At 39.6% G+C, this 27618-nt stretch overlaps 1 protein-coding gene across 2 annotated transcripts in view; it reads right to left on the bottom strand.

Annotated features, from left to right (window-relative positions):
- The window catches only part of ZFYVE28 (zinc finger FYVE-type containing 28), a 160036-nt gene that overhangs the window by 59745 nt on the left and 72673 nt on the right, over positions 1 to 27618 (bottom strand). For both annotated transcript variants that reach the window (XM_082050423.1, XM_082050424.1), the window contains exons 2-3: positions 21385 to 21525; positions 519 to 656 (exon numbers count right to left, since the gene is read on the bottom strand). In XM_082050423.1, coding sequence (XP_081906549.1) covers positions 519 to 656; positions 21385 to 21525 — 279 coding nt within the window. The remainder of the gene's footprint in view (positions 1 to 518; positions 657 to 21384; positions 21526 to 27618) is intronic.

Raw genomic sequence — 27618 nt, 5'->3', positions numbered from 1 at the left:
TTCATTCACTACAAAAAAGCCCTGTTCCTACAGGTTGCTGTAGAAGCAGGTCTTTGAGAGAAAGCAAGTAAGAGAAGAAAGATGGACTTCAGTGTTTTATACAGAAACCATTATATTTTCAGCATACACAAGAAACAAGTGAATTATGTGCAACAAATGTCAGCTCAAACTTATGTATGTTTATTATGAGTTATAGCATAAAAAAAAATAACGTGACAGCATGCACTTATCTTTGTTGGAAAAACTTTTATTGTGATAAAATTTCCTTTTATGTCTTTACTTGTCAGCAGGCAACTATGAAAATAAACCAGTACACTGTTAGCCCAACCAATACCAAACCCATAGTTACGCAGTCCCCTTCTACCGGGCACCCCGAGTAAATTCTCAAAGATAATTACTTTGCCCTGAAATTATATGCACCATATTCAGAAAAGTCTCAAGAAGTAACTTAAACTTCGGGCTTTATGCTGAAAAAAATTGTCCGTTAACCCCAACTAACAGAAACACGAGAGACTTACTTCTGCTCCAAACCAAAGCTGTCCTGCAAGGTTGTCATGGCGTATTTCCTCTGGGAACTTCACACAAAAGTCTCGGTTGGCCCGTTCATGTGGAATGCATTCGTCCATGATTTGGTTTATGATGTTCAAAACGTTATCCTGAAGCAAAATACAGCATAGCATATATACTGTTCCCACGGAAACCCCACAGACTTTTAACTTTTAACAGAATTTATTAGTGAGGCAAAAATCAATTAAGACAGAAAATGCAGTATTTAACTCTTATAATTATCACATAAAGAGAGAACAAAGAGGAGAATATTGCATAGAAAAAAGAGTGGCAAACTTCACTTTTCCTAGAGACTGTTTCTCAGATACACCGCACTTAACTTTGCCTACTTTAGTGGGACTTCTGATGAGGAGGAGTGATTTGAAGAGCTCGTTACCTCCAGCTATCTGCAAAATACCAGAAAATAAACTAAAAGTAGAAGTGAATGCGACTTCTCTCATTTCCTCTCAGCAGCCCCAATGATATGCACTTCATTCTTCCCCAAAAGAACATGTGACAGAGTACCCTGGAGGCATAATAAATTGAATTATATTGGGACCACTTAAAGTCACCCTGGGAATCCCAAGCAGGTACTCCCAGGCTAAGGGCTGGCAGAGCTGCCTGTCACCTCAGCCCGGCCACCCCAGGGGACAAGGGGACACTGCACAAGCCACAGTTCTAATAACTGCTCCAATCCGTGTCTAGACCAAGACAAAGATCAAAGACCTATAACCAGCTTCTTGATATGTAGTAAATAATCTGCATTCATTTATTTGAAGAGATAATTTTCACACACCCCTGCTGGGAACTGCACGGAATTTGATTAACATAATAAAGGTAGATGCAGAGCATGAAAGAGACTGAGTGTTTTCATTAAGGATGTTGTGTCTGTCTCATGCTTCTTCCACTATTTGCAGAATTCATGTTCTATTTAAAATATTTTTGAAACAAATCAAACCAAATCTGTCTGTATAGAACTGTTTAACAGACAGAATTACTTAAAGTCCATGCTTTACTTATTTTCCTTCTCATTTAAAAAAGAAAAGAAAATAGAAGACAGGAATTTTGAAGAAACCCGTCCCTTTAGTATGTTCCCCACTGTGAAGACAAAACCTACTTGAGGCACAGAAACAGATTCACATTTCCTGTGATTTCAGTGCAGGCTGCTGTAACTGCAGTTGTCACAAAATAATTGTAACATTGGTTGTCTTCATCCAAAATAATAAATTAACCATGGGCAATATTTATTATACATTGGTATAAAGTATTGTGTTATCAATTTAAACATTTTTACATAAATGTATTTTTCGCAAGTCTGTCATGAGGTAACACATATCACTTCAATAAAGTTGTTAAAACAAACACCCTATACATTTAAAATATGCAATATTCAACCGTCTTCTCTAGAAAAAAATGTGAAATCCAAATGGTCTGTAGCTCCTCTGTGGCATCACAACACAGGCCATGGCCAGCAGAGAAGAGACAAGAAAACGAAAACTGGATTCCCTGACATCTAAAATACTTAATTTTAGACCAATCCCTCATTCTCCTGGGTATAACCTACTGCCAGGATTAGCGGGGCACTCGGATCCCCAGGAAGGCAAAGGGATGCCCATTGGAGAAACTGAGGGGAAAATACAACCTCACAATATTCCCTGGTGGAACTGCTTTAGGGTGAGAAACAGCAGACTAAGAACAAGTTCCTTATTCTCCTTCCTTCCATTTCTTAATTCCTGGTATTGAGTATCCTTCTCGCACCATTATTTAGCTAGGTCTAACTGGGCAACCAGAATATTTTGAAAGTAGGTCCCATAAGGAAATCAACAACTAAAACACATAGTTCATACCCAAAGTTACAGAGCATGATGTATCACTCATGATGTATCTTAAATCAGTTATCACCGATTTACTTTTAGACCAGGTGCTTTGGCTGTAGCTCCCACTTTATCGCCAGATCAATAAAGTTTGGTACATTAGGATGAAAAAAAAGTAGATGCCTGTTTTCAGGGAATTAACGGTAGTTTGCAAAGGTCTTTTACCATTGGAGAGGTACAGTGTTGAAAAGCAATCCTGCCAGTTAAATTTGACCAAAGCTGAGGGAAATACAAAACACTATTAAGTCAGGGAACTCTGAGAAGAATAATATTTCAATCTGATTATTTCAGATTTTAAATAATCCAATTCAATTTTACTTTAGGACATGACATTCCAATTTATTTTACTTGCCATCAAACTGAAAATTACTTTTTCCCATTTTCAAATCTCTTGCCTTTTTTTTCCTAAAAAGATACACAGAATAGGATGAGACCCATATTGATAAGCTTCTCTCCCTAAATGTTTTTTTTCTTTTACTTAAATGCTTTATTTTTCAAATGCTATCTCATTTTAAAGCAGCCACAATACAGACTGGACTCTCCTTTTATAACCACCTAACATACATATTCAAAATTCCTGATTTATCAAAGAACGTGTTATGCAAACAGAATAAAGCAGCAGGACTCATACCTGGCCAAGCAACTGTTCTGTATTTTTGTTTTGTTTTTCTAACCATTATACCTGTACTAAGACTGTCAAAATCATCTCAGGAGATAACTGCATTAAGGTACAGAATTTCATGATGCTTATTATAATTATCTCAAATCAAATATTGCAACTCAAGGCAACAGGATATAATAAAGATAACTGAACTTTTTACAAAGCATGGATAATACTGATTTTTCAGTGTATCAGTTGTTAACCACCTAAACAATATTTAATATTATTCTTCATTTCTTCAGTATTCCTATAGCTTCTAGATGCTTCTGCTCCAGAGCACCCAAGATCTACCAAGACATCCCCATGTATGCCAAAATTCCTGAGTCAGTTTTAAAAACCAAACAGTTATTGGTAACTTGTGCAGTACTAGTAAGCTAAACCGTATGTAATTAGAATTTTAATATATGCTTCCCAATGGAGATCAATCACAGTAGCTCAATCTCTGGACTAGTAGCCATTAGTTGTAAAGAGTTACCTGGCTTCACAAAGGCAGCTGGTCATTCTGTCCAAAAGCTGAGTGTAAAAGCTAATTAATAAGATGAGCAACTCTTCCTACACACTTTAGTGGTGATACTGGAGGATTAAGAAAAACCAAAACCAACAAAAATAACCCACCCAACCAACAAAAATCAAAGCAAATGAAGTTCTCCATCACTTTCCTTCCCTCTTCCATTCCTTCTGACGACACCCGGAGCAGAGTAACCTATAAAGGAAATCCAGAGTAGTTGCTCCCATGATTTCAAGTCTCAGATGCTCTGAAACTGGACAGATGCCAGACAATTTCGACAGACTGTCCAATGCATTGTAAGCAAATTAGTCTTTTCTTTAAAAGAGCCCCAAGAAACATTCAATTTAGTTAATTACAATATTCTGCTTTGTAAGCTAAGAACGAATGGCTTTGGATAGACGGTAGCATTGAGGTTCTGCTCTAATTTAAGCAACAGAAATCAATTAGGTGGAATTGAAGTAGTAAATCTTTCACTTGATCCATCTTTCTACATAAAAGCCTCTGGATTTTAATGTATCCTTTGGTGGCTTTATCTGTTATCTTTGGGTTCGTCTGCATACCGGGATGAGCCCAGGTTTGTTTCAGCTGCTCTGTTTTCCAGCAGCACACCAGGCAGATCCTGCTTTGGGATTTACTCCAAGCTCTTCATTTCCTGGAAAACACAGCTCAGTGTTTCACGGAACAGAGAGCACTTATATTTTATTTTGATAGCAAAGATAATGAGTGCTAGTGAGAGAGGACAAAAAGTCAGTTTATTTTCGGCCCAGCAGCAATTGCCCATATACTCAATAATCAGAGCACAAAGCTAACAGCAACCACTGCATTAGCTTTTGGAACAGGTACAAAAGGAAAAGCCAATAACTTCATCTTATGCTCCCAAACATATGTTTAGATGAACAAAATGCAGACCTATCTACCCTTTCGTACACGTCCTTGATAAAATCTATGCTGCTCTTACATGCTATTAAATTTGCACGACCTTCTTGAGGTGGTCTTGATTTTTCAGAGAAAGGTTAACTTCCTCTGTTGTTCAGTATCTCTTTAATACCCAATTTTGAATTATTGGTAAAATCTAGCCAAGGTAACATGGTCTTTGATAATACCACCGTGAGCTTGAGAGATGGTATTTAGCTCCCTCGACATCACATTTATAACAAACAGAAGTAACTGATGAACACAAATTAAGGCCAACCATAAGGGAAGAACTCATTGTAATTGAAGCAATTACCTAGCGGTCAGGTTTTTAGAGGTTACTTCCATCAGCAGAAGAAACCAATAATAAGGTGACATACTCATCGACGTAAAGTAACAGGATTTCAAAGGACACCCAAATTTCTGGCTTCAGAACCCAGCAGGGTCTCTACAGACAGCTCTTTCACCCATCACAGACTCAAAGTCTCTCTCCACACAAGTTCCAGGTTCAAGTTCCATGCTGTCCCTCCAGCCCCCTGGACATACCCCAATGGTTGTCACTGTCAGTCACTCTTTTTCACCTGATCAGCTATTTGACTATTAGTATTTCCCACTGCCAACTTCTAGATGCTCCACTTTCTATAAATCACTTAGGTTTTTCCTGTGTATGAACTTTAGGCAGTAGCTTCTAGTTCATCCCAGCCCACTTATAGCGCAATGCCAAAATTCATAATGAATTAAAAAAGGCAACTTGGATCTCAAGCAATTTCAATGCTGTATTGCCACAGCCCAGCAAGGACGATTGCTGCGGTTTGTGTTCAACTGCAACGTCAAAGCTTCTTTTCCTGCAATCTCTTGCCAGCGTACCCTCAGGAGGGCCCTAAACACTCCAAACATCCCAGGTTTCTTAAGAGAAATTGTCATCTTACCTCCTGCATATACTCAAAATTTATTATGCATGCACTGAATAATTACATCTGCTCAAGTGGAGCAATTGTTACACATGAAGTGGTGTGCTGGTTTGACTGAAAGTGAGTTAATTTTCTTCATGCCGTTAGAAACCTTTATTTTTTTGTAGCTAGCATTACTTTGATTTCATTTGAGAGCAAGAAGATAACACCCCAGGACAGAGTTAACGGTTTTAATTGCTCTGGTCTGGCAGCCAAGGACATTCTGAGCAGGGATCGGGCAGAGCTTGACTGACATCGGGATTGATGAAGGGGAGTATTCCATCCCATTAGTGTCATGCCTCATCTTTAACAGAGGGGGTGGAGTGAACGATCGGCTATCATGGTTATATTGCTAGCTCGGGTTAAACCACAACAAGTGGTTTAACACCAGCTCACCAGTTTTCCAAAACAAGAGGTCACAGATATTTGAGCACAGTTTCCAATGAAAATGGTTCTTTAACAAAGAGGTAGTTATTTATTAGCTAAAATGACATTTTTCACTAAGCCAGTGTGCACTCTTTTGACAAATTACATTTAAATTTAGCTTACAACTGTTCTGAGCATCTCTCTCTCTAACATGAAGACCTAATCACAGAATTAATTTCCCTCTTTTTTCACTACTCACCCAAATATAGCTCTCAGTAAACAAAGAGGAATCCCCATTTACAGAAGGGCTGTTTATAACTAACATCAACTTTACAGACTACATTAAGCACAGCATCATTATGGGGCATCATCCTCTCTCCCTCCAGAAAAGAACATTTTTACATCTCAAAAATGTAATGTTCCTGATGCTACCATAAGGAAAACAACAACAACAAAGTTTTACTCCTCCACACCAAAAAGCCACTAACTAATATTAGACATGACTGTGTTCACTGAAATGAAGTATAACAACATTTGTACTGAAAGGCTCTTCTCGGTACAGAGTTTTTCAGCCAAGCCTCCCTTTATCAGTAAGTGAAAACTTCAGAATTTTGTCCAGAGTGAATCAAAATGTCACTGGATAAAAATCACGGATACAAACATGCTCTTACAGCAGTGTATACATACTTGAGCCATTCTATAAAGACTCGTCTTTATATGTTCGTCTTATATTAAAAAACAGTTGAAAATAAGTCAGTAAGCAACCTGGTATACTAACATCCCCTTTTACAGTTTCATAGCAACAGAAAAATAAGAGATACTAGCTTTGAATGTGGGTATCTGCTGGAATAAACACAGAAAGGGCTTTCTGCTCCATCAGTATCAGGCCACTGCCTTCCTGCCTTGGTACAGGGTACCAAAACTGTACTTAAAGATTTCCCAAGCACAAAAGAACTTCAGCCTGGCACAGAGCTGGCAGCACATTCTTTGCTTTGCTCCAAAGCTGCTCTGCAGAATGGAGGCAACATCATCATGACCTGGTGCCACCTCTGCCACGCCTTTGCGCACCGCAGGGCGAGCATCGCGCACCCCCGGCGCCGCAGGCCGAGCATCCCGCACCCCCTGCGCTGCAGGCCGAGCATCCCGCACCCCCGGCGCCGCAGGCCGAGCATCCCGCACCCCCGGCGACGCAGGGCGAGCATCCTGCACCCCCGGCGCCCCATGTGCAGCTGCTGTACAACCGGCTTCCCTCCCTATGGCTCTCTGCTGCAAGTTAATTCCCCACCCTGCGGTGTGCAGCATCTGCTGTCCTCTCTGCCCAGAGTCTAGTAGGCGGTTTCTCCAAACAGCCTATTTGATCCATAAGAGCAAGTGGCAACATAGGAAAAAGCTTGTTAACATGGGAAACCACAATTTAAGATTATGGTACAACACACTGTTGCAATCCTTTTTTCAAAGCAAAAATATCTTACAATATTCAGCACTCCCTACATAAGATCAAATATGAATCAAAGCTAATAAATAAAATAAAATTCTTGCTTAGTTGACAGAGTTGTGCTGATGGTCCAACTTTTGGTCAGGCATTTCATCTTTTTTAGCCATCGTGCTAATCATTCTATAGGGAAAAGTAATACAAGTGACCAAAAGTTTCCCAACAACAAGGAAGAAAAGCTGTTAAATATACAAATAAAAAACAAACAAACAATTGTTTTATTTACTAATTACAAATATTTATCGCTACATATACATTTTATATTTAGCTATATTATACTATTGATCACTTAAAATTTCTGGGGAAAAAAGAAGCTAATTTAAAATCTGCAGTTGTAGCCTGAGTCTCAAAACGGAAAAACAAAAAAATAAAATTAAATTAAATTTAAAAAAATCAACTTTTCTGACAGGCTCTTTAGTGTATTTAGTATTATACCCAAGTTCCTTTTCTTCATCCACAGTACTTTGAAGGACAGTAAAACATCTGAAAGGATCGACAAGCTGGCGTGTTTTCCAAAGCAACGTTCCAAGCTTTCACTCAGTTGCAAACCCAACCAGCAAAGAGGTCCCTGACATAACTGCTGGAAGATGTCAGGCAGCACGGAGAAGACAGCTGGGGGAGCAACACAGCTCACACAAGGCACCACCACGAGGAGTTACTCAATGACAAATGTAATCAGTTATAAGCTAACCCAGCTGGGGATGAAACTATAGGAAAAAAACAACCAACCAACCAAACTTGGAAACTCTGTTATCACACATAAACAGTACAGCAGAAACATGTATTGTCTGGAATTTAAGGGTAATCATTACATCACTTAAATTCTTTTCAGTTTCACTTTTCTGAGCTGGCACTGCCGCCACTCAAATTAAATTGGAAGACACTGTATAAAAGAGAATAATTTTATCTGAACAAGGCTCAGCTCACTTCCCATCACTCAGGTGCCCAATCCTTCTGGCACTCATTTCTGGCTTTCTTACATCTGCATCAAGTCTCTGAAATACAGACCTCATAAGAATCTGTCTATAGCCCACCAGCTCTGTTATATTTCAGAAAAAGCTTCACAAACAAATACAATGCAGAAAATGAGCGTGATTCTCTCCTGACCACAGATCGATGAGTAACACCCAAGCATTCTGATACAACAGAATGGGCTGGAGAGGATCCACTTTCAGTTCCTACACCTTCCCTCTGCTGTTCAAAATATCTTTGTCTACTACAGTTTCTAAACTTTGGTAACAAGAAAGGCTTCTTTCAGTCAACTTCTCCCCTCAATCTCAGAAACTACCCTGCTGCCTCCTTCATCGACCTCCACTAACAAAACTAATGGGATGTCTCAAGGGTTGCAAATTAAGCAGGTTCGAAAGACTTGGCTATTACTTTAGCCCAAAGTACTCCTGGCTCAATCCACACTGTTTAACCTTTATATCAACTAACGAAAGAACATCAGGAATAGATTCTTGCCTACTTCGAACCAATCATTCCGTTTCAGAATCCAGTGGGAAGTTTTACAGCTTTAGTCTAACTTGTCTCCTTTAATAAGATCTATTTCTGCCTTATTCTACAATAAAATGTTCTTCGAGGGACAGATGCAATCAAACACGAAGACGCTGCACCTCTGAACTGCCTCATTGTGCACAGTGATTATGGAACATCCTCCCAGGCTGCTCTTGTCAAGAATGTTAATGAATACAATTAGTATTTCTTAGATAACTTGCTGCCAATCCACTATGACACTGGCATTGTCCTACGAGTTATTTAACAGCTCTTCACAGATAGTCTCCTCATCAGGGGATGCTCATTAATGCTGACTTTCTTTTTAAAAATTGCTTTCTCTTCAGTATGGATACAATTCAGATAAAGCACAGAATAAAAGGGCATGTGGTGTGTTTTTTTTTTCCTACCTAGAGATTCTTTATTCTCATACCACTTACACTTATCAGATAACAGGAGACACCTTCAAGATAAGTTTCTTTTACACCTGAAATAGCCACTTTTCATCAAAGACAGGCAGCAAACAGCATAAGGCCATTTTGCAGGGTAAAGCACTAGACAGCAAGACCAACTGAGAAGTCAGCTCCTTATCTCAGCCACTTTGCAGCTCCTGTTCCCATCTCCAGGCTGTCACAGGCTGTGTCACCAGCAACTTACTCGTACAGAGGGCAGGTGTGAATGGTTCCAGCGTGCTGATCCACAGCAACCCACTGCTAAAGCTCAGAGAAGGACTCCGCAAATCTGTGCAGCTGAAGATGCGGTTTCCTAGAGGTCTGAACCTGACCACAGCTTATTTAAACTGGTTGTGGATAAGGATCTATCCACCCACCGCTTCATCTCTGCTGCAGGTTCTCCTCCAGCTGTACGTCAGCACTTCTACACGCACAGCAAATCCATAGGACCATTTGGCAGAAAGTGTGACCCCAAAGTCCCCTCTACAAGCGGGGTTCCAGGTGATCCCAGCCTCTCCATGGCTGTTTGCTCACTGCTGGAACACGAGCTGGGCTCCTGGAGCTCACCGAATGGTGCTGGAAGGATGGATGGATGGACGGACAGACAAGGCTCTGTCTCTTCTGATGGCAGCACAGCCTCAAATCAGGTTAAGCTGAGTTTTGAGGGGGTGCCAAACCAAAGTGTGGGGACAGGCACAAGGAGAGTGTAAATTTGGAATGGAAAACCTTACTGCCAAACAAACCGTGGAATTATGCCCAAGAAGCTATGTGTGGTAATACAGAAATATATGTTCGTGCAGAATTTTTTATAAACTCAAAGTTTTTTTATCTTATTTGCCCATACTCAACCACATATCCAAGTAATAAAGAGATTTACTGAAACTAAAATGTTTATAACATTTCTACCAGGTGCCCAAGGGCTTGCTTGAATCAAAGACTGGGCAATCCACATGCACAGCTGCTACATTTGTCACAGGACTCTGACCAAACCATTTCAAATCTACATAAATATTTTTTTCTGAAACCTTCTATGCATTTTCATTAATAGAGTTATAAAACCTAGCAGTGCTAATCCACAGCACTAGTAGTTTTAAAAGCCTTTACCTGCTGTGAGAGAAATAACACACTTTACATTAAAAAACAATGGAAAATCTGATTTCACTGAATAGAGAGTTAATTGAGTGATGTTGAAGTTCTGCAGCTGTAGACAAAAGACAAAGAAAGGCTACAGTTGTATTACACCAATGATAAAGAGTTATCCAGCAACAGTTCAACCCAAAACCGCACAAACCTTCGGACGACTCTATTCTAACACAGAGTTTTGGGGCCTTGGATCATTTCCACCATCTGTATATTTTAAGTGAGTGATTCAGGGATCTCCTAAAAAGTTACATAAAGATAATGTCACCTTCCTTGTTTAAGAAGGCCCTCAAAATTTTATTTTCTCAATTTTCAAATATGATGTCCTTTTAAAGTCTTATTTGCATTGCAGAATAAGGCAGACAGCCACAAATATGTTGATTAGGTCTACAGGCAGAAGTCTTCACCTTCCAGTTACAAAGTTAAATTATTCTTCAATCAAATTTGAAAAAGCCCTACGGAGGAAAATCTAAATAATGAAGAGGGCTGACAGTGAGGCCGCAGGTTTGTAGGAATGTGTAAAAATGGGAAATAATTTTTAATCCCTGTTATCACTCCAAGACAAAAGCAGACATGACTCTGCCAGCCCGCTAGAATTCATTCTTGTTTATTTACGACGCTGAATCAGACCTAGCCAGAGAGAAGACAAAAAACCACCTTCTCACAGCATCAGAACAATTCTAAAGCAAAAATTACAAGAGTTTACATCCATAAGACAATTTATCTCAGTGCCTCAGTTGCACAAATCAATTCAACAAGCTTTGCAGTCTAAAGATGATCGCTTATGCTTCCACATGCTCTACAACATTGTTTTATTATGAGTACTACGTAAGTGGAACAACAATGACTTCAGCAGCAATTACAGATACCCCAGGGCAACTGAGAATCAAAGAATGTAAATATCTGTTGCTTGGTATTTGCTTAGGTAATCTTCATGTGCAGACACCTTGAGAAATCAAAGTGTATTCTCAGGGCAAAACCAAGAGTTTATTGTGTACACAATATGGTAGTAACAAGAGCACTACATTTTTTAATTAAATTCTGGGATTCTTTCTGAACTATGGAACAGGGGTGAGTATCAGCATATAAAAAGTCAGCTTTATTTGCTTCACAGCTGGAAGAACCATGTACTTGGTGCAAAACTGCTGTTATTCATCTCAACACTATGTTTGAAAGTGTTGAAAAAATAGCACTGCTCTGTAAAAAACTAAAATCCAGCAGGAGAGAGTAGATGGCATAAACAAAAAAGCAAGCACTGCTAACCAACACAGCACACTTGCTGCAGAATTCATTTCACACAAGTGTTTATTTCCCCAAGCCTTTCAAACGGGAAGTTTTTGTGTGCAAGTCGTGCAAGAGCTTGTAGTGACAATGCCTGCTCTCCAATGAATCACAGAATCACAGAGTGTCAGGGATTGGAAGGGACCTCGAAAAATCATCCAATCCAATCCCCCTGCCAGAGCAGGAACACCCAGATGAGGTTACACAGGAAGGTGTCCAGGCGGGTTTGAATGTCTGCAGAGAAGGAGACTCCACAACCCCCTGGGCAGCCTGTTCCAGGCTCTGGCACCCTCACTGAGAAGAAGTTTCTTCTCAAATTTAAGTGGAACCTTTTGTGTTCCAGTTTGTACTCATTGCCCCTTGTCCTATCATTGGTTGTCACCAAGCAGAGCCTGGCTCCATCCTCATGGCACTCACCCTTTATATATTTATAAACATTAATGAGGTCACCCCTCAGTCTCTTCTTCTCCAAACTAAAGAGCCCCAGCTCTCTCAGCCTTTCCTCACACGAGAGATGCTCCACTGCCTTCAGCATCTTTGTTGCCCTGTGCTGGACTCTCTCCAGCAGTTCCCTGTCCTTCTGGAACTGAGAGGCCCAGAACTGGACACAATATTCAAGATGTGGTCTCACCAGGGCAGAGTAGAGGGGAAGGAGAACCTCTCTGGACCTACTAACCACCCCCCTTCTAATCCACCCCAGGTACCATTGGCCTTCCTGGCCACAAGGACACAGTGCTGGCTCATGGTCATCCTGCTGTCCACCAGGAGCCCCAGGTCCCTTTCCCCTACGCTGCTCTCTAATAGGTCATTTCCCCAACTTATACTGGAACCTGCCTCATCTTCCACATCAAACTTTTCCTTATCCCAAGCTGTTTGCATTCCAACCACTTCAAACTTCTTTGAAGCAATACTAACTTGTCAATACATGTAACTCTTAGAAAAATCAACAATTATTTTTAAATTACTGTCTTAAAGTCTTGATTTTTTCCACCAAGAACACCATGCTGCAATGAGCTAACACACGTTCTTTCCAAAGCATAAGTCTGGGGCAGAAGACGGTCCCTGTATCTTTATACCACTAAAGGAGTCCGGAGTTATCACTGAACTACTTAAGCTTCTCCTTCTCTCTGGCTAATTGTAAAGGTACAATGACTGAATATGCTACCCTAATGGGTAACAGTTTATTTTCTTTCCATCACCTTGAACTCCAGCCACTCAGTTAGTAGTTTGTTGTTAAATTATACACTAACAGTAACAATAGGGCAGGGTTAATTCATCTGTTCTCTCAAACTCCAAAATACTTCGTAATCCCTCCTATAATAATATGCAGAAGTCCTTGTTGTGCCCAATGCATAATATATATGTTGATAAACGGCTAAATGCTTCCTTTTCTTTAATGAAAACATGTGACACCTTGGCACATGAGAAAACAAGGTTGCACAATATTCCACAAAATATTCTCCATTATTCATATTTGAAATACATATATACACAGTGTTATAGCATGGGTGTTGTATCCCCTGAAAATAGATGAAATGGTTAACAAATTATGAATTATTTCATACAGAAAAAGCCAGTCTTTGTTTTAAGTACATTACAGTCACAATGAAAATTAAATTCCACTGCTGAGAACTGCTTTTAAAAACAAATAATTTGCTGCCTTGTCTTTCTTATCATACCATCATTAAAGAAAAATTAAATTGAAAAAAAGTTTTTTTCTTAGATGGTTAAGTGAAAAACCTTCTAACAGAAAAACTATTTAATCCGCAAGTACGGAAATCTCACCACATAAATAATTTGCACATATTGTTAATGTCACTAACATGGTGCTACCTGGTGCATATGGAGGAAAGAAGGCAAATTGCGGCATATTTAAGTCTTGAGACTACATAAACAATTCAGTGACTGATACTGTAATTTATCCTTCATTGCAACAGTGAAAAATCAAACTTAAAAGGAGCAATGTAGCAGAGCTGCCAGCAATCCTCTGACAGCACCACTGGAGAATGTGGAAGAACTATAAAGCCCCTGATAGTCAGACATGTCACATTACATTAATTCCTACAGAACTGGATCTGGTAGAGTCTCATACTTCCCAAGTGCTGAGAAAAGTCAGTTTTAAAACGACCTGGTTCCACTGTCCTCATTTAGCCTTTAAATGCTCTGGGAATTACACCTGCGTGTCTCAGGTCCACTATGTCAATATTCAATCAACACACCAACATGTCCATTTTTCTTAATATAAAAAGTATGATCTAGAGCAGACAATCATGCATTAAGATATTCAATGTTACTTTATCTTTTTAAATAGAATATTGGAAGAATTCATAACCTTAGAAATTAAGAGCCTTCTACAGCCATGTTCTCCTTCACAAAGAAGAAAATGCCACATTTTTTAATATAAACAAAACTTGTGACACCTGGACCAAAAAAAAGTCACCACAAGAATCCTGTTCTAACTGAAGTATAGATAAAATATTAATCGTGCTCTCCTCATATCTCCTCATGCTTTAAATGGATGGCTACCTCATCTTCCAAAGACAGTGTCTTTCCATAGGAGTTGGCGTGTGATGAATGGGTCACCGTGAGCAGATGGTGCAAGAGAACCTCCTGTCACAGTCCCTTCGATAACAACCTATGCCCTCCCCAGCATGCACTATTTAATATAATCACATCCCTTTTCCACTGATAAAAAATTAATCGTATTTTCTATACAAAGATAAGTTCCCTTTTCATTATTTAGCAACTTGCCAGTCTAGCTTCAGTTACACTCTTGTGCATTATTGATTGCCACCTGTGTTGTCATTCCATGCTACACCAACTTCTTATTTTTAAATATATATAAAAATTCAGAAGTCATACTCCGAAGATCCTCTCCACTTCCCGCAACAGAGAAACCCGTCCATGTTCTATGACAGAGTTCACTGCAGCTCACTCACGGTTCTCCTCCACCTGGGAAATTGTACCGGGCATTCTGCAAACCCTGCAACAACTCCAGCATTATGTGTGATGGTGGTGGTTTTTTTGTTTATTTGCTTTTAATTAAAGAAAAAAGCGATCTAGAAATGTACCCATGTGCATGTTGCAAGGCAACCAGACTGGTTTCCCTGTATCAGGCAGAATTGATAGCTACCTCCTTAAGTAATCCATTGTCAAACAACATCACTGGTTCAGTAAGACAGTAAAGAGCATTCGATGAAGAGTCTCCCTCACTTTTAGACTTATCTTATCCATCCAGCTCCACTTTCAGAAAGCAAATAATGTTTTTAAGCTTTTAAGATATACAAAAATTTCAAAGATTAAGAGCATTCAACAAGGTCAAGCATAAGGTCCTGGGCCTGCGTAACCCCCAAACACAGGGGCTATGCAATGAGTGGACTGAGAGCAGCCCTAAGAAGCAGGACTTGGGGATACTGGTGGATGAAAGGCAGGACATGAGGAGGCAATGTGTACCTGCAGAAAGCCAATGGTGTCCTGGGCTGCCTCAAAAGGCCAAAGGAGGTGATTCTGCCCCTCTGGTCCCCTCTGGTGAGGCCCCACCTGGAGCCCTGTGTCCAGCTCTGGTAGTCCTCAGTACAGGACAGACATTGACCTGCTGGAGACAAGCTGAGAGAGCTGGGGTTCAGAGTGCAGAAGAGGAGGTTCCAGGGAGACCTTACAGCAACCTGCCAGTATGTAAAGGGGACCTACAAGAAAGACAGGCAGGGACTCTTTATCAGGGAGTTTAGTGATAGGATGAAGGGTAACAGCTTTAAACTGGAAGACCTGGATTAGGTTTTAGGAAGAAATTCTTCACTATAAGAGTGGTGAGACACTGGAACAGCTGCCCAGAGGAGCTGTGGATGCCCCATCCCTGGAAGTGTTCAAGGCCAGACTGGATGGGCCTTTGAGCAACCTGGTCGAGTGGAAGGTGTCCCTGCCCATGGCAAGGCGTTCAAACTAGATGATCTTCAAGGTCCCTTCCAAACCAAACCGTTCTGTGATTCTATGATTTTCACATACCACTCTGTTACAAAGGATGGGCTCCCAGCAGTATTGTACCCTCTACCATGTTATTGTTTCCCACAAGCCATTTTTATCCTCTTCCCACACTCTACAGTTGGCTCCTTCAGCCTGTAGATGCGAACCACTCTAACACATACTCCTTTACAATAAGGGAAAAGCTTTGTTTTCACTGACAGTTGAATCTCATCTCTTAGTGACACTTTCAGTTGTTAAATTGGGCTGGAAGAAATATGGAGATATGTCTGGTTGAAACACAGAATTTTTGATAATTTTCATCACATATTTTATACTGCTACATAAACTGAGACAGACAAGTGATAACACAACACTGAAATATGCTTCAGCTTTCTCTATGGGGTCCGATTCTTCAGCAACATTAACTTAAGCTATGACAGATAATGAGGCTCAGATTCACAGGTCTCTGCTTTTCACCCACTACACAGAGGAGTGACCTACGCACAAAGCAGCCCACTAAAGGCTACATTTTAAAGCCTGATATTACAACAAACAAACTGCCAAGAGCTGACTTGAAAATGTTGGGCTGCCAACTGCAGTAATTCAAGAGGTGCTTCCCATGCCGGCGAATAGCAGGAAAAGAGTGAAGAGCCAATATAATGTGCTGCCAGTCAACGCAGTGTCAGTCACTCCTACCAGGGAGCCAGAGTCATGTTTCACAAAGATTATAAATTCCCCATTTTACCGCTCTGTGGTTCAGCGTGAGGGGTAACACAGCCAGGGGAGTCCGTGGTTTGCTCCAGGTCAATGCTCTGACAGGGGCAAATTCCTTCCTAATGTGCTTTAGCAGATCAAATTACACATTGCTGAGGCACAATCTGCAGTTCAAGGAATAATTTTGATAAAACCATGATGGGAACTGACTCATGCTCTTCTGAGACCTCGTTACTATACACAGAGAAATAATCCTCAGCGTACTGAAACAGCAAGCAAATACTATGGTCCTAAAGCCACTTTCACAATGTGAATTACTGATGCACTGATGTACAAGTCCTAACAAAATCTCTGGGTTAGAAACAAAGGGGTTTTTTACTGTTTGATCTTAAATGAAACCAATGAAGTTCTGCAATACGTAACCATGAATCTAATTCCACTTAAATGGCCGAGAAATTGTTCTAAACCAGTTTATCAACTCAAGTAACAAGATATTAATCAATGTGAAAATAGCAATGATCAAGGCAAATTAATTTAGCAAATGACCACAAATGCATGAGTCATTAATTAAAAAGTATACATAAAGTACCATTACTTCTTATGAAATTCAACACCGTGTGATGATGGGAGCAGCATAGGAAAGGACACCTTATTACGCCACTGGTATAAAAATACAGCAACTTATTATTTGTGTTGCAGGGAAAAAAACCCCAGAAGCACCAGCACTGCGTATTACTCAAAATTCACTGAGGCAAACATGTTTTCCTTAAGAAAAAAAAAAACCCAAACTTGCCCTTTTTATTACCATAAGTCAAGTTCAACAAACCAAAGTATGACATGCTATCTACCGTTTCTTCCATTTAAGAAAAAACTACACAGCTTCTCATTGTGCATCTCCACACACTTAAGTTATTGCTCATTTCAACAGACACCAGTAGAGGAATAAGTGTTTTATTCTGTTAGATAGGTATTAACCACACAATAATTGCAAGATGCTGTATTAATAGACATGTTGCTAGAATATTCTACCACTGACATGCAAACACAAAAGCAAAACAAGAGATGTCATTTTTATAACAAGCTACCATAACTGAAAAAACAAAAGTTAAATAACATAAACGTGGAAATGAAAAGTGAAGCTTTGAAAACCGTTGCCTTGATTCCTACTCATAGATACACACCACTCAGCATCATGCTATACAGTCAACTCACAGCATTTGAAATCCAAATTGCAGGATCTTCGGAAGTTTTCAGAAGAGTTAATTTACTGTAAAAAGTGTGATTTTTATCATCAAATAGTACTAAGGCAAAACAGTAAAAGACAAGGTTCAGAGCTGCAGTTTTTTACTAATAGGGAGTCAACAGTCTGAAGTTCTCTGCACATCGATGGGAACAGCACAGTGCCCCCACCTTCACCTCGCCTTGACTAATACTGCTGGTTTTGTCAAGACAAAAAACATTAAGAATGTTGTCCTGGTTTTGTTAAAAAACAAGTTTCTCTTTTAGTGAATTTGCACGTCAGCTAAAGCTTCATATTAGCTGCATTTTCCTGGAGAACCAGATACATGTTTTGGTAAACCTAGCAATGGAATGCGAGGTTATTGATAAGCATGGATGGACATCTCGCAAGAGGGGCGACGAGAAACAAGTGACCAAGAAACTGACCAACTGTGTATAACATTCCATTCACGCGAATACTTCATATAAAAGTGGGAGATCACGAGGATCTCATCCCTTTTCTTCCTCCTTTTCCCTTTTCCTTATGGCCGACATTAGGAGAGGACCTTGCTAGTCCTCCCTGTGAACTGAGGCCTAGTGACAGACTGAATCCAGCTCCGGTTGGCTGCAGAGTCCAGTCCAGGACTTTGGGTGCCGGCTCTGCAGTTGCTGAGACTTTCAAGATTGGTTTTGTATATTTTGTATTATTTTTTCTATTCTTATTAGTAGCATTAGTAAAACATTTTTAATTTTTCCAACTCTCTTCTCTGTCCTCCTTTCCCTCCCGATCGCCTGTCGGCAGTGGGAAGGGGGGAGAGAGAGGGGCAAAAGGGGGAAGTGGGGGGAGGAGAGGAGGTTAACAATACATCTGCCAGGGTTTTATTGTCACCCCGCAATCTAAACCCTTGACAAATGTCCACTATAAAGCATTACATCCTTCAGATAGAGCCCTTTGGTCTTCTCTGAATCTCTTCAAACACTACAGTAAACTTGGAGCTCTTTAACAATAGTATCAAAAGTTGAAAATACACACAAAAATAAAAAAACTTAGCTCTTCAGATATGGTTAAGATCCAACAGACCAGAACCTCTCCCTAAAAAGAATCAGAATTTGTAAGGCTTGTTGATGTTTCATAAAATCACACTAGTTTAAAGACATAAATAAAATTTCCAAACAGCATCTGTTAATCATGCAGGTGCTATCAGTAAATCACCCGAAAATAAACAACCTGGGAAAAATATAATAATTTCAGAACCAAATGAAAAGACAGAAGGTCAAAAGGTTTTAGAAATCTTCATCCCTTGAAAACACTTAGTCTGGTAGAAAAAGGATGCCTCTGTTAGCTTAATGGAGATAAAAAAATGAAGTAGTCTGGAAAGCCTCATAATACATGGAAAAACAAGGACAAAATAGGAAAAAAAGAAATCACACAAAGACTGGGAGTCTGGGTAATTATATTCTACAGTCACAAAATCTTTCTCCAAAGCATTGCTTCAAGAGTCACAAAGAGCACTTGTCTAAAATAAAGAAAAGGTCTCAGAGTTATGTGCTGTTGTGGCAGCTACCACAGAGGTGTTGCACAACGCGGCTGTTCTCCAGCTCTTCGTGTGCACAGCCTTCCGCTACAACCGTTCTGACCCCAGGCCTGGCTGCTGGTTCTCCATCTGCACCAAACCTTACGCTGGTTTCTCCTCTCGCCATGCAATATTTGTTTAGTAAATACCTACACTCTGAATACTTGCTAAAATCCTGCTCCTTCTCATGTTTGGCATTTATGTGACAAATTCTTAAAACGAAAAACCAAAAAGCATTGCTCACACATTGCCGCAAAATAATGTAGGTACTAATTAGCAAAGAGATTTGACAATGATCTGACCTATTCTGCAGAACCCCAAAAACTGGAAATTAAAAAGAAAAAACAGTTACACGAAAACATAAAACCATCTCCATCTTTTCTTTCAGCTCCAGCAACAGCTTGTTTTAGTAACAGCAATCTGTTTGACGAACGCAAGGAAGAAATTACCAGGCATCAGAAGGTACTAAGAGTCACAAGGTGGTGAGTCACTATATAACAAGCCAAGTGAAGTGACCAAGGAGCTGTCAGAGTTGGTGTTTCCTGCATTCCTAGAGGTGAAACACCCAGAGAAATCACTATTTGAGCAGACCAGCTCCTCTGGTCTGCCTGTGTTACAAGAAACACACCAGAAAACCTGGGCACCTGCAGAGAACTGAACTGTCACCTCCAGGGATAAAACAACAAACAAGGAGATTATCTCGCACCATGATATTGGTCATCCACCCTTACTTTCAGAAAGCCTTTCCTAAAAAAAAGGGTCTGGAAATAATATGCCTAGAAAGTTTGTGGAATGTCCATTACTGGAGGTTTGGAAGAACAAGTCAGACAAATACTTGTGAAAAGTGATTTAAGTACAGCTGAACTATCACACAGAGACTGAAGTCAATGACCTTTCGGGATAACTCTCACCCCTATTTTTTTCCCTCCAAGTCACTGAATGTTGACTATTACAAAACCCAGTTTCCAGTTTGGTAAACCCTTAAACTCCACGTTTTTCTCCAGTGACAGTACAGCAGGAAACTGAAGATATTCAAAGTAGACAGAAGTATTAAAATTGTATCTGACATAACAATAAATTGACTGTCAACTCTTTCTCTATAAGTGCTCTTCAAAAAACCCTGCACTTTAAAAACTTACTTTTCTTGCAAGCAAGCAGATAGTCACTGACTTTTCCTTTTCAGACTTAGCCAACTTAATGTGAACATTTTCTATGGTGATCAGGGCACTGTTCTTCAAACCCATCTTCACTTGATTAGCGAGAAATTTCTTCCACATAATGAAGTTTGGCACATTTTACTATTGGTAGCAGTAAGAAATTCTAGCAAGGGATGAATCAAAAAACCTGCCATTTTTTACTACGTAGAGATGTTAATGAATATTTATTACTATGGCGTTTCCACTTACAATTCTCTTGAATTGACAGCAAGTGTTTGCTTTTCACATTGAAATCCTTGCATCACCTGAGCATGGTGTATTCTGGACTTGGGTCTCCTTTGATTTAAAGTGCTTTTCCTGGGTGTGACTGAGAGAAGAAGTATCTAAGTATCCGTGTAAGTATGAAGAGTACCACAGAAGTAGTTTCCACCTCTGATTTTGAATTTTATTATTGAAAAACTTGTTGTACAAAGGCACACATCATGACAGGGAAAATTATATTTTTAATGGTTTTTCAATTTCTGAATTGTTCTTATTATAATATATCAAAGTCCCAAACCATCCAGGTTAGAGAGCTGGACTCAGCTGAATTGGTCTCTCCAGTCTCTGGTTCTTCTCCCTTCAACTCCTGCCCAAAGTATAACCATAGTTTCAGCAAATACTCTCAGAAACCTTTTTTTTAGGTGAACTACATTACAAAATGTGAACTTAGGGACAGATTCATACTTTGGAAATAACTGACAGATAATAATCCTCATTTGCTTGGTTGCCCAGTAGTTCCTCTCATCTTCAAGACTTCATGTTCCAATAAGCTCTGTATGCTTGTTTTATATAAAGGAAACAAAGTCTTTGATGTATGTTCTTATTTAACGGAAAGCATCACCAGACTCTTAAATGAGATGCAGGAGATTTCATTTATGAATACTGTTTTCAAAGATCCAACCTTTACACTAAGGAAACACATATATCTACCAAAGGTTAATTTTAAAGGGATTTGACAATAAAAACTAATTAACGCAATAAATAACAATGTAACGCATTTAATGTACACCAAAATGTCAGTGGGATCAGGAAGGTTTGATTACCTGACAAGAGCGAAACTGGTTGACGAGCAGCGTACATCTCTGTGGGTCTTTTCTTCCATCCAAACTGTCCAGTTCGGCCGCCACTTGATTTAGTTCCTCATCAGCGTAGTAGAACTGGGCAAGGAGCTGCGGGTCTGTTCTCTGCATTCAAGACAGAGATACACACAATATTACATGACATTCGCAAATAAAAAACCCGCTTCAGCTAATTCTATGTATTGCGATTGGTTTTTTTACATTTAATTGAGATAAGTAGTGTAATAAACTCATGTAATAAACTTAGAGCATTACTGAGCTGCCATGATTGCCAAAATCATCCTGGTGTTCTCACTACTTGTGGCATAATTATCTGGTGGGGCAAATAACCAAATCACAAGTTTTGTTTATGAAACAGAAGTGCAGTTCAGTTAAAACAAACTAAAAGTCCAAAATCTACCGAGCACTGTGATAATCTATCAAGCCGTGTGGTAACCCTGCAACAGGACACACGGTGCTGTGGGGTCAGAATCCTCACCTGGAGAATCACAAGAATCAAATCGCAGAAGGGAAAAGTACTGGATCTACTAAATAAGTTACCAGCACCAAATAGACGTAAAGACTTCACAAAGCAAATAACAGAACTAAACAAGTCATTAGAGAGAGAAAACTAAGCCACAAGGGTTGCAAATGGCAAAGAAAAGAATTATCATAATGGATTTTTGGCCACATTAAAACAAAATAACAATTATCATAGAACCAAAAAATATTGAGAAGCATTAATAATAAAAGTTTACCCCATAAAAGGGAAATGTTTTTAATATTAAGAACTGGAAATTTTGATCCCTATGAAAGGTGTTATCAAAATATTGGAAGAAAAAAAAAAAAAAACAGCAAATCAGTGTGTGTGGGAGGAGATAAGAATTTTGGCTGTTAAAAGAGTGGAGATACAAGTGGGAGGAGGGAGGGAGCAGCTTTCTGTAGCTGCCAGGAACTTGGTGAAAGATTCCTGGGCTCAGATAAGCACAACCTCCTATTATTCCAAAGAAGTCATCAGTAAAACATACACAAGATCTGTGGGAGATGTGTATAAAATGAAAATAGTTGGTTTTAATCACAGTGTAAGAAACATTATATTAACTGTAGAGTGGGAATCAGAATTAGTTGTCACTAGATGAGAGGGGAAAAAAAAACGCCTGATACCACAGAAAACAAACAACTGTAAAATATCTGAAATTGATTGTTAATGCACTGAAGAATAGAACAACACAAAAGTGCTTTTAGAAGGGCCGGGTTATGTAAATAATGAGTAAAAATAGAAACAAAGTTGCAAGGAAGCAATTTAGAGACTCAAATATTGAGGGAGAAAATGCCAAACAAACAAACAAAACCTACAATAACACAGGGAAGAACTTTCAGGTAAATAAAACCATTGCATTAAAAGAAAACCGTGCTTTTACAAACTAAAAAAAACCCACTGAAAATGTTGAAATTACCAAGATACAACGCATTTAAATGATAAGTAACAAAGATATACAAGGTAAGTACATCAGAGCAAAACATGTCCCTAAAGAAACAAGTGCAACACAAAGAAGAAATCAGTCAACAGCAAAACAAAAGATAACATCACTTTAAAAGGCAACGTCACCAAATGCGACAAATGGCAAAAGACAAAAATACCGAGGATATTGTGAGGAAGTATGTGTTGTGAACCGTAATTTTTTTCTCTGAAACACAAAGCATTTACACTATTGTAAAAGGATAAAACAGCAAAGTTCTTAAGGGCTGCGCATAAGAGCAACAAGACTGGTGAAGGGACCTGAACACAAGCCCTATGGGGAGAGGCTGAGGGAGCTGGGGTTGTTTAGTCTGGAGAAGAGGAGGCTTAGAGGTGACCTCAGCACTCTCTAGAACTACCTGAAGGGAAGTTATAGCCAGGTGGGATTGGTCTCTTCTCCCAGGCAGTCAGCAATAGGACAAGGGGGCATGGGCTTCAACTCTGCCAGGGGAAATTTAGGCTGGAGATTAGAAAGAAATTCTTTCCAGAGAGAGTGGTCAGGCATTGGAATGGCTGCCCAGGGAGGTGCTGGACTCGCCGTCCCTGGAGGTTTTTAAACTGAGATTGGACATGGCACTTAGTGCCATGATCTACTAAGTGAACTGGAGTTGGACCAAGGGTTGGACGTGGTGACCTCTGAGGTCTCTTCCAACCCAGTCGATTCTGTGATAAGGATGCAGTGGAATCAGAAATGCTGCCGTTACCAAAGCGCATGTTTAAAGCAATAACAGGGATAAACATGTCCTAGAGCTGAATCCTGCCCTGCACATCCGCCCAGTCCCGCAGCTCCGGTGCAGAACACACAAGTTGTTTGCAATCACACAAGAAGATCAGTAGCAAACCTCTGCCAACAGCAACACAGGTTCAGCAGTGGCGAAAGCACAATAAATGCCCATCGGGAATACTGGAAAAAAGCAATTATTTTTGCTTCATACTTAAAAAAAAAAAATGAGCAGAAGATACCACAACACATTTTTAAACTCCCTGTTCTGGTGTCCACAAGATACATCTCCTGCAGAAAAATCCTTTAATGTCTTCATAGTACAAAACCATTAAAACCCACACAGCTGTTTGGTCCCTGAAAAGGAACAACAGAGTATTAACACATTTTGAAGAGGACAGTGTACATCCTCCACACTTGACAGGATCAGCGAGTTAACGACTGCCAAGTATTTTATTACTTTAAGACTTCAGGAAAAAGGTTCAGTCTTACAAGAAATACAAACACTACCTCAGCATTAAGTGCTGGCTTGGTTCTCAGTCAGCAATTTAATGGGACAAGAGTCCTCTATGAAAACAGAAAACGCCTGATTGCTCCATGTCTCATTTGGGCACGAACACAGAATTTAAGGCTGCCTTTCCATTGCTGGAAGTGACACACTGCCCAGCACCTTCCTACCTCAGCACTTAATACCATGCAAATTCTGAACCAAGTCAGAAATGAAACATCTTCTCAGGCAGTTGAAATGTAGTAATATAAGTCTTACAACTTTTTTTTTCTTCTTTAAACATCCACTTTCTACAAAATTGAGCGCCTTTCCAATCATAAGCTTCTTGCTCTTGATCCTTTCAATGTTGTCTTTTGTGGAGCAGTTTCAGTACCTGAAGCGTAAGCTGTGAAAAATTTAGAGTCTTCACTGTAGCCTTTATCTAAGGTGTCCGGGGAGAAGGATCAAGCTTGTGATAGGGAAACAAACAAGATTCAAAATGAATTCTAATAAGAAAGAGAGTCTATAAGTAAACTACTACATTTAATTTTGTTTGGTTCTAAATTTCTGTATTTATAAAGTAAGGCTTAGTAAAGCATTTCTTTCAGTATTTCCCTTACCCAATTATTTTTATTCTTTCAGATTTTTACATTTTCCTTCAGCATTTACCTACATCTATTAAAACTTTCCAGACGAAGTTGTTAACCAAAGATGCAGGAGTTCATGCGTGGAATTGTGGCAAAGCATGACTGCTGATGTACAAGCTTCTAAATTGCACTGCAGAAGCAAAATAAGGCAATTTATTAAGATGGGTCTCAAGCAAAACGAGCAAGGCTGAGATACTTCACTCCCACGTGGCTGATCTTTTAAAGTGGAAGAACAAAAGTTTTAATTGAGTTCTCTCAACTGTGTTATGTTTGGTGCGGATTAGTAGTGCGATCTTTGATTAATTGTGTCAGTCATATGTGGTCTCTGGCAAACCAAAGCTGCATGAAGCTCAATCTCTTAGCAGGGGGCTGTTTAAAACAAGTAATCTCAACTTTCTAAGTTCAATTTGTTCCAATTGGTAGTAGAAAATTAGAGATAGCACCATGCTCTATACCAATTTTTACTTTCAGATTATGCAAAATATGGTTCAAATAATGGCATCCAAATTACTTATTATTCTTTGGCGGAATTAGTAACTCCCAGCCTCAGCTGCCCAAATTAATGGAGAGGCTCCATATGAAAGCACCTAACAGAGAAACTATCACTTATCCTGGTAGTTTGTTTCAAGAATCAATCATATTTACCATCAAATTAATGCATCTAATATCTTGTTTTGATTTGCTGGACTTCAGCTTCTAGCTACTGCTCATTTTGCCTTTTTCCACTATAAAGCACTGAGTATTCCTGTTCATTCTATTTGCCCATTTCTGTATCCACAGACCGCAGTGGCCCCTTTAATCATTTCGTCACTGTATGTTGCACATAGGGGTTTGGGATTTTGAAGGGGATTTTTGTTTGGTTGGATTTTGGGGGTGGATGTGTGGAAGTTTTTGTGTGTAGTGATAGTTTTAAACCTGTTCTCATCCCAACGCCCTCCTGAGTGTGAGCTATCCAGGCAGGAGTCTCATTCTCTAAGTACACTCTGCATTCCTTCTGTCTAATGTTTCTTTATATTTCACCTCTAATGTTCAACCCACTCAATGGTCCACATTAATCTGTGTAGCTATACTGCCAGCACATAATTTACCATACCACTGGTGCATGTTCTCCACAGATGTGAAATCAACGCTTCAGACGTGGGTCACACAACTTCGTATCCTGATTTGTGCGATGTACATTGTCTATCACTCCACTTAGCACAGAGATCAGCACACCATTTGTTTTTTAAAACATTTAGTCAAGTCATGTAATGCCACATCATTCATGTTTTTTATGAAAGATCACTCACTGAATATTTATTTTAATGACTTTTACTTTGTATTAGATACCACTCTCAGTAGGTCAGAGATCAAAATCACAAGACAATGGCCCGCCATCCACAAGGCCAGATTAGAACTGGCTGTGTGATACAAGCTGTATCTACTACTGAACCCGTCAATCGTTTTTGCCCATGAAGTCCTACCAATGAATAGTGACCATGGTTAGGATAGTTCTGTTTGTTGCATAATGAGTTCTGATCTGATTTATCAATCAGGATTTGTATGGACTATAATAGAACGTTAAAAGGAAAACATCTTAATTTAAGAGACCCATGAGCCACAGGTTATTAGATGAGTAACAGGCCTGCAAAATCACTTAGTACATTATGATATGAAAAGATGTTGTTCTCACATCTCATAAACAAGGTGGTCTATCACAACCAGAAGCTGTCACTAAAAAGAAGTGTCAACTAACCGGGAAAGGAAGAAATTCTAGCACAGGCTTCTCACCACAGGGCAGAAGCAAAGAGCTAGACCAAAACCTGGTATTACAATGAGAAGCTGGGGTGCCAAGAGATCAATCTCAAAACATTCAGTAATTCTGGAATTTAAGAATCATCTTGAAAAAACATTTCCAGACAAAACGGTTCTTTCTGGAGAGGATTTCTTCCTTTTGAAACAAAATCACAAGTACCTTTTGCTTGATTTTAAACAACAGCTTTCAAGTATCAATACTGCCTCTTTTTTCAACTAACACATAAAATATGCATCATCTTATAAGTGACAGCAGCCCATAATTTTTAACACTAAAGGGAACGTTTCCCCCAGGTTTCCGTGATCTTTTGTAGGGAAGCAAAGATATTGTTCAGGATTCTTCTTCCACTGACACTGCAGCAGGAACGGAGCCCCTCCCAAAAGAGACATTCCAAATGAGCTAAAGAATAGACTGAGGCAAGGGAACCATACAGATGAGCAAGATCCCAGCTAGCAGTGTAATTATCTTCTGATGCCTGTCAGTTATCCTCCGGAAAATAATATTCATCATTTTTGAATTGCTGATCTAAAGGTTTCAGAACAACAGCTAAACCCCAGCCCTGCATAAAATCAAATCCACGGACTCAGGATGAAGGGCTCCAGATCCCCCTTGTTCACCATCACCTTTCCAGCACTAAACATTTGTGTCTCCCTCGCACGCTCAGAAACCCTAACCCGATCCCTATGGAACGAAACTGTATGGAAAAGCATTAATTATATGCATTTTGCCGACGGTAAACCCAGATAGCTTTTTGATGAGAGAACAAAGTAAATCTATATCCATCAGAGTAACTTTTCAAGCAGTACTTTATAATGGCAAAGGGCGTATTTTTACAGAAGTATATGTATTTTATTACACTTCACAGCAAACGCATCCACAAACAATCGCAGGACAGTACTGGGTGATATTCTATGCCTGATAGTTTCAATCGCTGCGGGTGCCCCATGACGTTACCCTTCCTTAGCCAGGAGGGCTAACAAACGGCAAACTGCCCATTCAACAGCTTCTGCTCTGATAAAGCTGGTGCTACATCTCTAATGGCCCAAGTGA

Source organism: Streptopelia decaocto (genome assembly GCF_964273445.1).
Source record: "Streptopelia decaocto genome assembly, chromosome: 4".
Lineage (NCBI taxonomy): Eukaryota > Metazoa > Chordata > Aves > Columbiformes > Columbidae > Streptopelia > Streptopelia decaocto.
The sequence above is the reverse complement of the archived record's forward strand: the minus strand, read 5'-3'. Positions and strand labels throughout refer to the sequence as shown.